We start from the raw sequence: 12,948 nt of genomic DNA on the forward strand, positions 1-12,948 counted from the left end.
ATTTAATTTTTTATTTTAAATTTCTAAATAACATCAATTGCAAGCAAATATTAAGTAATAAATATATTAATGGACAATTCAAATAAAAATGATATCATTAATGAAATACAATTACGTAAATACTACATAAATACTCAACTTTCAAGATTATTACGTTGCTCCCATAAATACTCTATTAATGCATTACGGAGTTCAAAATGAGCATTTTTGTCCTTATTTTTTTATATCTAGCTAAAAATTGTTCGAACAGGAGATTTTCATATATCACCATTTTTGTCGTTGGAGTTGGAGCCTCTACGGCATCTTGAATTGGTGCATTAAGGTCACGTTCATCCTAGATTATCATGTTGTACAGTATAATACATGTAGTCATTACATCATGTAGCACTTCCTTTCTCCAAAAGATGTGACGATCCTGCGATAATTGCAAAATTCCGAATGCACGTTCAACATTTTTTTGGCACGATTCTTGTTTCATCGCGAAATATTTCTTCTTTTGACGAAATTCTAGATTATATCACTTAAATATTTGACGAAAATTAAAAATAATATATTTGAAATATTTGATGAAAGTTAAAAATAATATATTTGAAATATTTGTGTTTGATTTGCCGGAAGAAGAAATTCTCTATGTGTTTGATTTGCAAGAAACACTTTTTGTTCAATGATATTTCTAAGTTTTTCATGATACAAAATGGTACAATTTTGAAAACACCAAGTTAGTAATTTTGATTTTTAATTTTTCACAATGCTATAACATGTTCGGCATAATCCAATCATATCGAATAATATATTTGAAATATTTGACGAAAATTAAAAATAATATATTTGAAATATTTGAAGGAAATTAAAGTGATGAAAATTTAAAGAAAAAATTAAAAATATTATTAATCCGGAATGATAATAATATATATTAAATAATATATTTTTAAAATATTGTGTTACATTAAAAAGAATTAATAATATTAGAGATTTATTTAATGGCAGAATATGATTTATAAATTTGTTAATTACAAATATTGTATAATAGAAAGTAGAAAGATAATATAATAATGAAAATGTATTCAAAAATTGAAATATTTGGAGAACTACTATTCAATTCTTTATATTTGAAATGTAGAGAGTAAAATTAAAGGTGGTTAGAGTGTTCATTCTTTATTTTACCTTCCAAATATAAAAAATAGAAAGTAAAATAGAGATGTATTAGAGATGGTCTAAATCAAGGGGACTACATTTTTAACTTGGTCTCTCCAAGTTGGGCATTTTGTCTCCACAACATTTTTCTTCAAATTGTTAGGTGCGTGAACTAAATTCCACATCAGAAGTTGAAAAAATATAAATCTACTTATAAGGTATAAATTTCTTTAATAGTATGAGGTTTTTTGAAAAAATTGTAGGTTTTTTTTTAAATGGACAATATTGCATCAGGTAAGATGCCATTTGGCTCCAAATAGTTTTTAGGAAAAACTTGAAAATTAATATTTGGCCATATAATTTGTTATTATTTGGCAAATATATTTGACAAACATCTCAAGTTTTTAAGTATCTTGATGCTATTTTGGCCCCACACTACTTTCTAGTCAAAAATTGTCCAGCAATTTGGCTTAAAGTCGATGTTGATTTTCCACGCAAATTAAAGTATGACAATCTCTTGAATTTACAGCAGAACATGGCCACTATTGGATTTAGCGCTAATTGCTCAATTTAGCTGCCTAAAGTTTCAATCTTGTAGCTTTCACAAGGTTCTGTTTGAAATTTGCTTTTAAAAGTTTCAATTTTTGCTCAATTCAACTAATCAAGGTTTCATTTAAAACTTAATTTATCGTTGCTCCAAAGAAACTTACCCATCTAAATCTAGCAAAAAAGAACTGTCATGTGTTTGTTAAATATAATTTTATCATTTGTCAATGAAGTTGCAAGAAATCTGACACCATGAATAATCCAGTCATAACAAACTTTCTAAAATAATATAGTCTTAATTCTGCTCAATATATTTCAGTTTAGAAAATTAGCTCCTAAAATAATCAATCGTCGAACTTGTTCATCGTACTTGATATGGATCGCGAGTTTTTTTTAAAAAGAGAAATATTACAAATTGAAGGTTTTTCAGTCCAGCAAAGAATCCAAATTTTTATATATTAATTTCCTGAATTTACAGCAGCAGAGTATATGATCATAATATCATGACTAGATAAGAATATCAATCTTTTGGACTTTTATGTAAAAATCAATAGGGGAGAATTGTTTCGAAACAGTGGACCCCATCCAATTCCGGTGCACACCTCGGCCTTCTTTGCTGCCGTGGGCACGACGGCGGTGCCGCCTCTCCGGCCTTGTTCAGTTCACCGGTTGAGGAAGTAGACGGCGGAGAAGCGGCGATCTTTTGATTGGATCCAAGAGGGCCCACACGTTGCTGTTGTTGTTTGTTGTCAGAAGTGGCCGTTGCCCAAGAGCGGCTCACCTTTTGGCCCAACATCTCAGCGGAGAGGGCATCAAAAGAACTGAAAATTGACATCATCGTAATTGCGTTGGTGTTTTTACTTTTTGCCAGAAAAGTATTGCTTTATTGATCAATTTATGCAAGAAATTGTCAATTAATCCTTGTTTAGAAAGGAAAAAAAGCTGCAGAAGTAGGAGTATATGTATAAGGGGAATGGAGATAAGAGAAAATTCGGTGAATTGGTTCGCAAGATTGGATTGTTTAGAACTATTCTGGTGGGTAAGAGGAGGAACTGTTTTAAATACTTGGTTAGCAAGTATTTTGTTTTTAAAAAGTGTATGATGCGTGTCCTTTTACCCCTTTTTTGGAAGCCAGTGTTATGCCGATAAGCTCGTGGGATGTTTATTTTCACTGCGATTTTGCTCTATCAATATACTAGATCCTTTGGTGCAAAAGTTAATAATTGCTTCCCACTTAATTTTATATTTGGATTAAAAATCTAAAAAAAAAATTCTTTCTAATTATACACTTGAATTATTATGAGATTTTTTATTTTATGTAATTGAGTTAGGATAGACAAATAGCGAATTAGGTTTTTTTGTGTGGTTCTCAATAAATTGATCACTTACAAAATATCAATTTTCAACTTTAAAAAAATAAAACATCTACTTTTAAAATCGAAACAAGGGTAAATGGTTATAAAATCGAATGAACTATATCTACGTTTACACATAAAAATTTCAAATTGTAGTTTTAATATGTATGCAATTTTATAAATTGTTCAAAATATAAATAATTAGAAAACCATATATATATCAACAAATAATACATTCAATTAAAATCACAAACGTCATGTGGTGATATATTTGCCTTTTCAATTAGTAAATGTTAAAAAACTCACATTTCAAATTTGTATTAATTTGTATTTGATTTATTTAGCAATAAACAATTCTCTCCAAATAATAAAATTTGTAAGCTAATTTATTTTTTAAAAATTAATAGTACAAATATAAAACATAAAATCAAGAAAACAAATTAAGTAATTAAAAATAATTGAAGAATATTTTTGTGTCTACATAGCTAAATCTCATGATATCAATCATTTAATACTATATAGGGTGATTCGATTTCATCTTGTAAAATCAGCTGCAAAAATCATCAGTCGAATTTGTGTTTGTTTTTCCGCCAAGTCATCGAAGTGGTTCATTGTATTTTATCAGAATCCAAAAATTGTACTTTATATCAATATCCTGAATTTACAGCAGAGAGTACATATCATGACTAGAGAAGAATAAATGTATTTTAAAAGTCAGAATTTTAGTAAAAACAAAAAATCAATAGGAAATGATAGTTTCGAAACAGTGGACGCCGTCGAATTCCAGTGCAAACCTCTGCCTCTTCTGCTGCTGTGATGCCTCTCCAGCCTTGTTGACCAGATCACCGGTTGAAGAAGTAGACGGCGGAGAAACGACGGCTTGGCGATTTGCCACCCCTTTTCGTTGTTTGGTGTCATGACTACTGAGTGCTTTAGAAAGACTCAACTTGTGCCCAAAAACCTCAGCAAACGAACTGAAAATTGACATCATCATATCTACTACTTAGTTTTTTCTTTTTACTTCTAACGTAACAAAAATAGGCAAGATAGTATGGTTTTATTGATTGGTTTATGTGTACTAATAAAAGAAAGTGCAGAAGAGGGAGTATATATAGCCTATAGGGTGAATGGATTAAAGAATTGGCAACTGCTTTCCGAATTAAAGTCGGAAAGTGGAAATTTCTAAAATGATTCGTTGAATTGGTTCTCACGTTTAGACTTTTAGCAAGACTGGTGGGTCGGCGAAGCAACTTGGAAAACCAACAATTTCCTAGTAACGCGTGTTATTTTGGGTCAATTATATCTTCTTGGATTTAATTGGAAATTACCCAATTCTAATTACTTATTCATTTCCTCATCTTTACTTTCTACCCAATTCTAAATAAAAACTACTATTACAATTAATTTGTGAGACACTTTTTGTTTTTGAATATTAGTCATACAATTTAAACAAAGGTAGTATAATCTTTTTCTTATAACAATTGATAAAAATATATTTAAAACAATATATGATTACATTATTTAAATCGGAAAAACATTTATATCCCAGAGAGTGAAGGACTTTTTGAAGCATGCTAGTTGATACTGTCCAGCTACAGTGTTATGCGGATAAGCTTAATATTGATGGGTCTTTCTTTCATTAAAAAAAGATCCAAGGATTGCTGAACTGAGAGCACCGACTTGAGTTTGAAAGCTGTTCTACTTGTATATGCATTATATTAGAGGACAGAGAACACTTGTATCACAAAAAGAAAATTATTTATAAGCAGATATTTTTTATTTTTATATTCTTTTATTTTTCATTATTAATTTATAATTATTGTTTGATATCATTAAAATATATATATATATATATATATATATATATATATATATATATATATATATATATTAAAGAGAATACTATTTTGTCATTTTTTGATTCCATTAGAATATATATATATATATAATAGATAATGTTTCAGAGAAAAGACTATTTGCATACTGTTTGATATCATTAAATATATATATATATATATATATATATTCCGATGATATCAAGAATGAAGAAAGAGTGGTTTAGTGAACAGAACAAGGGGAAGACATGTAAATAAATTGGGTCGTACGTCCAATTCGGATAAATAATTTGGGTTGGATATAATTTGGATAAATATTTTACCTAATAAATCCAATTTGTGTAGTTTTTCCTTTTATATATATGGGTTGCGTCTTGCAATGTCCACTCTGCCGGGTTAAAAATTGAGGACTTACATAAATCCTATTAGTTTAGAAGCTAATTATTTAGATATATTTTAGTTTGTAATACTATGTAATTCACCAGATTTTAGTGCATTCAAATTGGTCCAGATACATATATCTCGAAATACATAAAATCAAAATTAAGTGTAATTTGTTCTAGATATATTGTATCCAAGTACATTCGCATGTATGTGGAATACCTAATAAATCTCGCTCGCCTCCATCGCTTCTCTCCCATCTCGCTCGCACTGTCATATGTATTTGGTATCCAGATTCATGCAAATCATGTCAAATACATACAAATACATATACATGTATCTAGTGTGATATACATAATGAATTTTGGAAGGGAGCGAATCTCACTCGCCTCCCTCCCTATCTCGCTCGCCTCTCTCCCTATTTTAATGTATTTGATTACAAAAATACATGAATCTAAGTGTATCTTCCTCAATATATGATAAAATTCTTAATTAATGATAAAATACGCAATATTTTAAGAGTATAGATAATATAGCATATATGGTAGAAGTATGTCCAATAACATAGTTTTTCCCAAAAAATAATAATTAAAAATATTGTCTTTGTTGTAAAATAAAATAACTTAGCAAATTAATAAGAAGGGAAAAGTAAGACAAGAGGAGAGAATTTTTAGTATATTATTTTCTTCTGCCTTCTTCATTCTCTGATATCCAAGGCTATTTATAGCCTAGGAAATCAGAGGAAAATCAAAAAAAATGTGCGAAGGAAATGGCAACTTGTGATAACTTGCCATGTTGGTGGGTCCCACTAATTAGTAGACATCACTACACTTTGTAACACTCCTCCTTCGATGTTCATAGTGGACATCCTCATTAAAAACCTTACCAGGAAAATTCAGTGGAACAAAACCTTGTTGGTTAAGGAAAAAAGAGTGCAGCGCGTATTTTACTCCCCCTGATTAAAACTTCATTTGATATTTTGGAGATGACGCATTCCAAACTTATATCTTAGCTTCTCAAAAGTTGATGTTGGTAATTCCTTTGTGAATAAATCTGCAAGATTATCACTTGAACGAACTTGTTGTACATCAATATCACCATTCTTCTAGAGATCATGTGTAGAATAATTTTGGTGAAATATATTTCGGTCTATCTCCTTTTATGAAGTCACATTTCAATTGAGTTATACACGCACCATTGTATTCGAATATAACTGTGGGTATTTTGACATCATTTTTCAGGCCGCATTTTTCTTTGATGAACTGTATCATCGATCTCAACCACACGCATTCTCTACTTGCTTCATGAATTGTTATTATTTCAGCATGATTTGAAAAAGTAGCAATAATAAACTGCTTTGTAGATCGTCATAATATAGCAGTTCCTCTGTGTGTATATAGATAGTCTGTCTGAGATCGAGCGTTATGTGGGTTTTATAAATAACCTGCATCTGCATAATCGATAAGGTATGCACAACCTTTGTTACTATAAAACAAACTCATATCAATAGTATCCTTTAGATATCGCAAAATATGTTTGATACCGTTCCAATGCCTTCGAGTTAGGATGACCTATACACTGCCAGTAAATTAACAGAAAATGTTATATCAGGACTAATTGTGTTAGCAAGGTACATAAATGCACCAATAGCACTGAGAAATGGTACTTCAGGACCAAGAAGTTCTTCATCCTCTTCTGGAGGTCGAAATGGATCTTTTTCCACTTTAAGTGATCGAACAACCATTGGAGTACTTAATAGATATGCTTTGTCCATGTAAAATCATTTTAAGATTTTCTCAGTGTAGGTAGAATTGTGGACAAAAACCCCGTCTGCTAAATATTTAATTTACAGACCTAGACAAAATTTTGTCTTTTCAAGGTCTTTCATCTCAAATTCTTTTTTTAGATATTCAATTGCCTTTTGTACCTCTTCAGAGGTTCCAATGACATTTATGTCATCAACATAAATGGCGAGTAAAACAAATTCTGATTCTGTTTTCTTAATTAAAACACATGGACAAATGACATCATTTATATAACCTTCATTTATCAAGTACTCACTAAGGCGATTATACGACATACGCCCTGATTGTTTCAGACCATATAATGATCTTTGCAGTTTCATTGAGTACATCTCTCGATACTTGGTACATACTTCAGACAATTTTAATCCTTTTGTGATTTTCATGTAAATTTCAGTATCAAGTGAACCATAAAGGTAAACTGTAACTACATCTATTAGGTGTATTTCAAGATTTTTATGTACAGCTAAACTGATGAGATATCGAAAAGTTATTCCATCCACAACAGATGAATGTGTTTCTTCATAGTTGACCTCGAGTCTTTAAGAGATTTCTTGTGCGACAATACGTGCCCTATATCTTACAATTTCATTTCATTTTCACACTAAAACCCATTTGTAGCCAACTGGTTTTACACCTTTAGGAGTTTGAACTACAGGTCCAAAAATCTCACATTTAACAAATGAGTCTAATTCTGATTGAATTGCCTTTTGTCATTCCGACTAATCACATCTACGTCGATATTCTTTGACGGATTTAGGCTCAAAACTTTCACTATCTTTCATAAAGTTAAGTGCAACATTATATGCAAAAATATTATCTATCGTAATTTTTGATCGATCTAAATTTATCTCATCACCGATAAAACTTATTGAAAGTTCTTCATTCACTTAAGTCTCGGGTTCACTGATTTCTTCAATATTATCAGGATTACTCAAATCTTGACCTTCTTTGGGAGGTTCTTCTTTAGTATCATTTTTATTAATACTTACGCTTCTTTTCTAGAATTTTTATCTTTTGAACCCAATGGTCTACCACACTTCAGGCGTATTTGGGATTCAGAAACTATGATATTAGTAGATGGTCCTTTTGGGACATCAATTCGGATAGGCACCTTCACTGTACGGATATGTGATTTAATTATCCATTTTAAATCAGTAAATGCATCTGGTATTTAATTTGCTATATTCTGTAAGTAGATGATCTTCTGGACATCCTGCTTACATGTGCGGTTACGTGATCAAAATGAAATAGTGATAAAACCTTCCACGCAATTTCTCTTTTGAGTTCCTTTTTCTCTCCCCCTAATGGCAGAAAAATTATTTAATCAAACTGACAATCTAAAAATTAAGCAGTAAATAAGTCTCCAGTCAACGGTTCAAGGTATCAAATTATGGATGGTGAGTCAAACCCAACATATATGCCCAATTTTCGTTGAAGGCCCATCTTTGTATATTGTGGTTGTACTATATGCACGTATACCGCACAACCAAAAATTCATAGATGGGCTATATTTATCTCATGATTAAATACTAATTGTGACATAACATATTTATTATAACGTGTCGGTCTGAGATGTATCGGTGCTGCGGCATGTAAGATAGCATGACCCCAAACAGTAATTGACAATTTTGTTTTCATTAGTAGAGGTTTTGATATCAATTGTCGGCGCTTAATAAATGACTTTGCAAAGCCATTTTGAGTATGAACATGAGAAATATGATGTTTAATTTTTATCCCAATTAATAAGAAATAATCATCAAAAGCTTGTGATGTAAATTCTCCAGCATTATCAAAGCGAAAGGCCTTAATTGGATAATCTGGGAATTGCGCCCTTAATCTTATTATTTGTGCTAACAACATCGTAAACGCCAGGTTGCGAGATAATAAGAGGCACACATGAGACCATCTAGATGATGCATCTATTAGGACATTAAAATATCTAAACAATCCAATAGGTGGATGAATAGGTCTTCATATATCTCCATGTATATGCTCTAAAAAGCCAGGAGATTCGATGTCAACCTTCAGGGTCAATGGTTTGGCAATTAATTTTCCTTAGTAACAAGCAGCACATGAAAATTCATCATTCGTAAGAATCTTCTAGTTCTTTAACGGATGTCCAATTGAATTTTCAAGGATTCGTCTCATCATTATTGATCTAGGATAACTTATTCGATCATGTCATACCACAAATGTATTTAGATTAGTAAATTGCTGGTTTATGATCAAATGTGCTACAATTGCACTAATTTTTGCATAATATAGGCCAGACGACAGAGTTGGTAATTTTTCCAAAATATATTTCTGACCTGAGACACTCTAGGTTATACCAAGATATTCAGTATTCATTTTATTTAGTATCTCAACATGATATCCATTCTGCGGATATCTTTAAAACTTAACAATTTTTGGGGGGTTTAGAAAAGAATAGTGCATCTTCTATAATAATTTTTGTCCCCTTCAGCAGAAATATAGTAGCTCTTCCGGAGCCTTCTATCATTTTTGAATTACCAAAAATTATAGTAACATTTGCTTTTCTTCTAAGCAAGTTGGAAAAATATTTTTCGTCTTTCAAAATAGCATAAGTTGTTCTACTATCAATTACACAAATATCGTCGTGATTGATCATTGATCCAAATAAAATTTGAGGCATATCCATATTTTTTTTCAAAAAGGAAATAAAGTAAATATTATAATTAATACATGGTTCATTACACAAATTTTACTTGGATTGAAAAATACAAACATAATATTTACTACAGATAAATAAAAGGAAAGTAAATATTATTAGACTTAACAATATTCATATAATCTTCTAAATAATTAAAGAAATCAGCTACATCAAGATGCATAGGCTCAATATTATCTTCAGCGATAAAATTTATCTCTAGATTATTTTCTGCTCTCCTCAAAGATACTTGATATACCTGAACCAAATATTTCGATGACCTAAATGTCCGTGACCGGTGCCCCATACATCCACATCTATGACATATACTTTCTGAATTTTCTTTGGAAAAGCTTCTAGCTTTTCACTCTTTTTTTTGTACTGCTGATCATTTCTCTATGCCAGGCGAGCATCATGATTATAATTTCTTCTTCGATCATAACACGACCACGATTGGGGCAGTGACCTCTTTCTCGTTGGTTATAATTTGCTTCATTCATTTCAGAGAGTGGAAAGAACAAACGGGTCGACTATCATAATTTTTCATTAGCAGTTCGTTGTGGCGTTCAGTAATCAGAAGGTGAGAAAGTAATTCAGAATATTTTGTAAACCTCTTTTTGCGATATTGCTGCTGCAGGAGAATATTTAAGGGTGAAATGTGGAGTATATTTTTTCAAGTTTATCTGGCTCAGTGATTTCTTCTCTGCATAAATTTAACTAAGGTATAATTCTAAACAAGGCAGAATTATATTCAGTTATACTTTTGAAATTCATTAATCTCAAATTTAGCCAATTATGACGTGCTTGTGAAAGCATGACCAACTTCAAATGATCATATTTTTCTTTTAAATTTTTTCACAGTTTAAGGGGATCTTTTAATGTGAGATGTTGTAATTTTAATCCTCGTCAAGATGGTGGTGGAGAAATATCATGGTTTTGGCACGGTCTTGACTAGATTCCGTATTGTCATCTTTGATGGTGTCTGTCAGAATCATCGATTCTAGATGTATTTCGAGATCTAGTGCCCATGTTGAGTAGCCTTTTTCGAATATATCAAGAGAAAAAAAAATTCAAGTTTAGAAATATTAGACATTTTAAGAAAATAAAATTCTTATCCCTTTTTATTACCTTCTAAAAATATAGCGGAGGCTCGTGCTGATAACATGTTGTAAAAAAACTTACTTACCATATTAACAAGAAGTAGAAAGTAAGAGAAAAGGAGAGAAGTTTTAATATATTATTTTCTTCTGCCTTCTTCATTCTCTGATTTCCAAGGCTATTTATAGCCAAGGAAATCAGAGAAAACGCGTGAAGCAAATGGAAACTTATGGCAACTTGCCATGTTGGTGGGTCCCACTAATTAGTGGACATCCACTACACTTTCCAACAGTCTTAGCCCCCGTGAGTCTTTTTTTTAGTAATGATAAGTTATAGAGGTTGTTTAAAAAAATTATATAAAGAAGAATTATTAATACATATGTCTCAAACAAAATGAAATGGATTGATTACATTATTAATTAAAGTAAATATGTCAATATATATATATATAATAAATTATTAATAATTTTGTATTTCAAAAAAAATATTATATAAGAATATATTAAATTTTTTTAAAATTTAAAACCTTCCCTCGATTTCATTCGATTTTCAATTCAGCTCTGATATCTTTGTAGTCAGCCTTCAAACTAAAACAACCATGATTGACTTAAAAGGAGGCCTTCAACTTGTTGTCATCAAGAAATATTTAAATAGATTGTGTTGGTCTTCAGCATTTTAATATTAACTTTTAATAGTATTAATATGCAATTAGTTTTGAATCAAACTGCTGCATTACTCTATTTGGAGTTAGTACATATGTTACTCATTCTATTATGTTTTTTTAACCTAATTATCATTAGTAAGTGGTGCACTAAACGATAATTATATACTAAATGTTAATGATGGCATTTTATTATTATTATTATTATTAATATCCCTTTCTCTCCTATAAATAAAGAGGTCTTCTTTGTTTTGAAATGGAAGAAAATTGAGAGTGCATTAAGTTTGTCAAAAAAAAAAGAGTTCTTATTAGTTAAAAGGAAAGTGTTCTTTTTGTAGAGTTTTAGACTCAACTCTTGTTCAGAGTTTGTTGAGTTACACTTTTGATAAGGTTGTTGTATCCTGGAGGGGACAAGTCAAAGGAACTAATACTGGATTGGTGAAAAAATTTGTTGCAATGGACTAGAATTTCCTTAAAAGAAGTGAGATATCCGCGCCTTAGCCTGAAGAGAATTTATCTTCTTCATTTTATTTTTTCAGTTGTAATCAGTAATTTTGTAATTTTCACTAACAATTTTAAGGGGATTCAAATGGCTACAATTGAAAAATACACGAATATCAAGATGAGAGATCTTAACAAGCCATTTCGGTTCAATGGTAATCATTTCAAGAGATGGAAGGATAAAGTACTTTCCTACTTAAGTCTTCTCAATGTTTCATATGTGTTAACTGAGAAAAATCCTAATAAAGTTGACATCCTCTCCATGAATAATGATGAACTTATTTCTTATCAAGAAAAAATGGAAAGTACAATAATGATTTCTACAAGTGTCGATATTATATTCATAATTGTCTATCTGATAATTTTTATAATTATTATTACAGAACTTATTTTAGTGCAAAGAAAATTTGAAAAGCATTGCAGAGTAAGTATGATACCAAAGAAGCTTGAGCGGAAAAATATGCTGCTAGCCGATTTTTTTGTTTCCAAATGATAGAAGACAAATCAGTGATAGACCACGCTCAATACTTTATGATTATCGTTGGCGAGCTCAGGTCCGAGGAAGTCAAAATTGGAGATAACCTTCATGTTTGTGGCATAGTAGATAAACTTTCACCTTCTTAGAAGGAGTTTCAAAAAATAATGCGTCACAATCAAAAAGAAACCTCTCTTAAGACGTTGATAATGAAATCCGCATGGAAGATGTGTCAAGGGGCCAAGATGCACTTTTACAAAAAGAAGAGAGCAACATTACAACGATGATAAATTTAGTTATTTCAAATAATACTACTTCTGAATCTAACAAAAATGCCTCTTTGAAGCCTAAGAAAAAAAAGTTCAAGAAAAATAATAGTAAACCTCCTTAGAAAAACAATGGTGAAAATAATCAAGTACAAAATCAACAAGTTAAAGATAAGGGACCGTGCTTTGTCTATGGAAAGAGTGGGCATATTGCTCGATTTTT

The 12,948-nt window shown here is 30.7% G+C and overlaps 1 protein-coding gene across 1 annotated transcript; it reads right to left on the minus strand.

Annotated features, from left to right (window-relative positions):
• Window positions 1-2,102: 2,102 nt before the first annotated feature.
• Window positions 2,103-2,914, minus strand: LOC129895502 (uncharacterized). The gene has a single exon (XM_055971225.1). It carries the CDS (start codon window positions 2,516-2,518, stop codon window positions 2,228-2,230), a length of 291 nt encoding a protein of 96 aa, XP_055827200.1. The 5' UTR covers window positions 2,519-2,914; the 3' UTR covers window positions 2,103-2,227.
• Between the last annotated feature and the right edge of the window lie 10,034 nt (window positions 2,915-12,948).

The sequence above is a fragment of the Solanum dulcamara genome, chromosome 7 (assembly GCF_947179165.1).
Source record: "Solanum dulcamara chromosome 7, daSolDulc1.2, whole genome shotgun sequence".
NCBI classification, from domain to species: Eukaryota; Viridiplantae; Streptophyta; class Magnoliopsida; order Solanales; family Solanaceae; genus Solanum; species Solanum dulcamara.

Bases quoted from the DNA above. Each gene is read 5' to 3' on its own strand.
- LOC129895502 (XM_055971225.1), bottom strand. From the start codon at position 2,518: ATGATGTCAATTTTCAGTTCTTTTGATGCCCTCTCCGCTGAGATGTTG.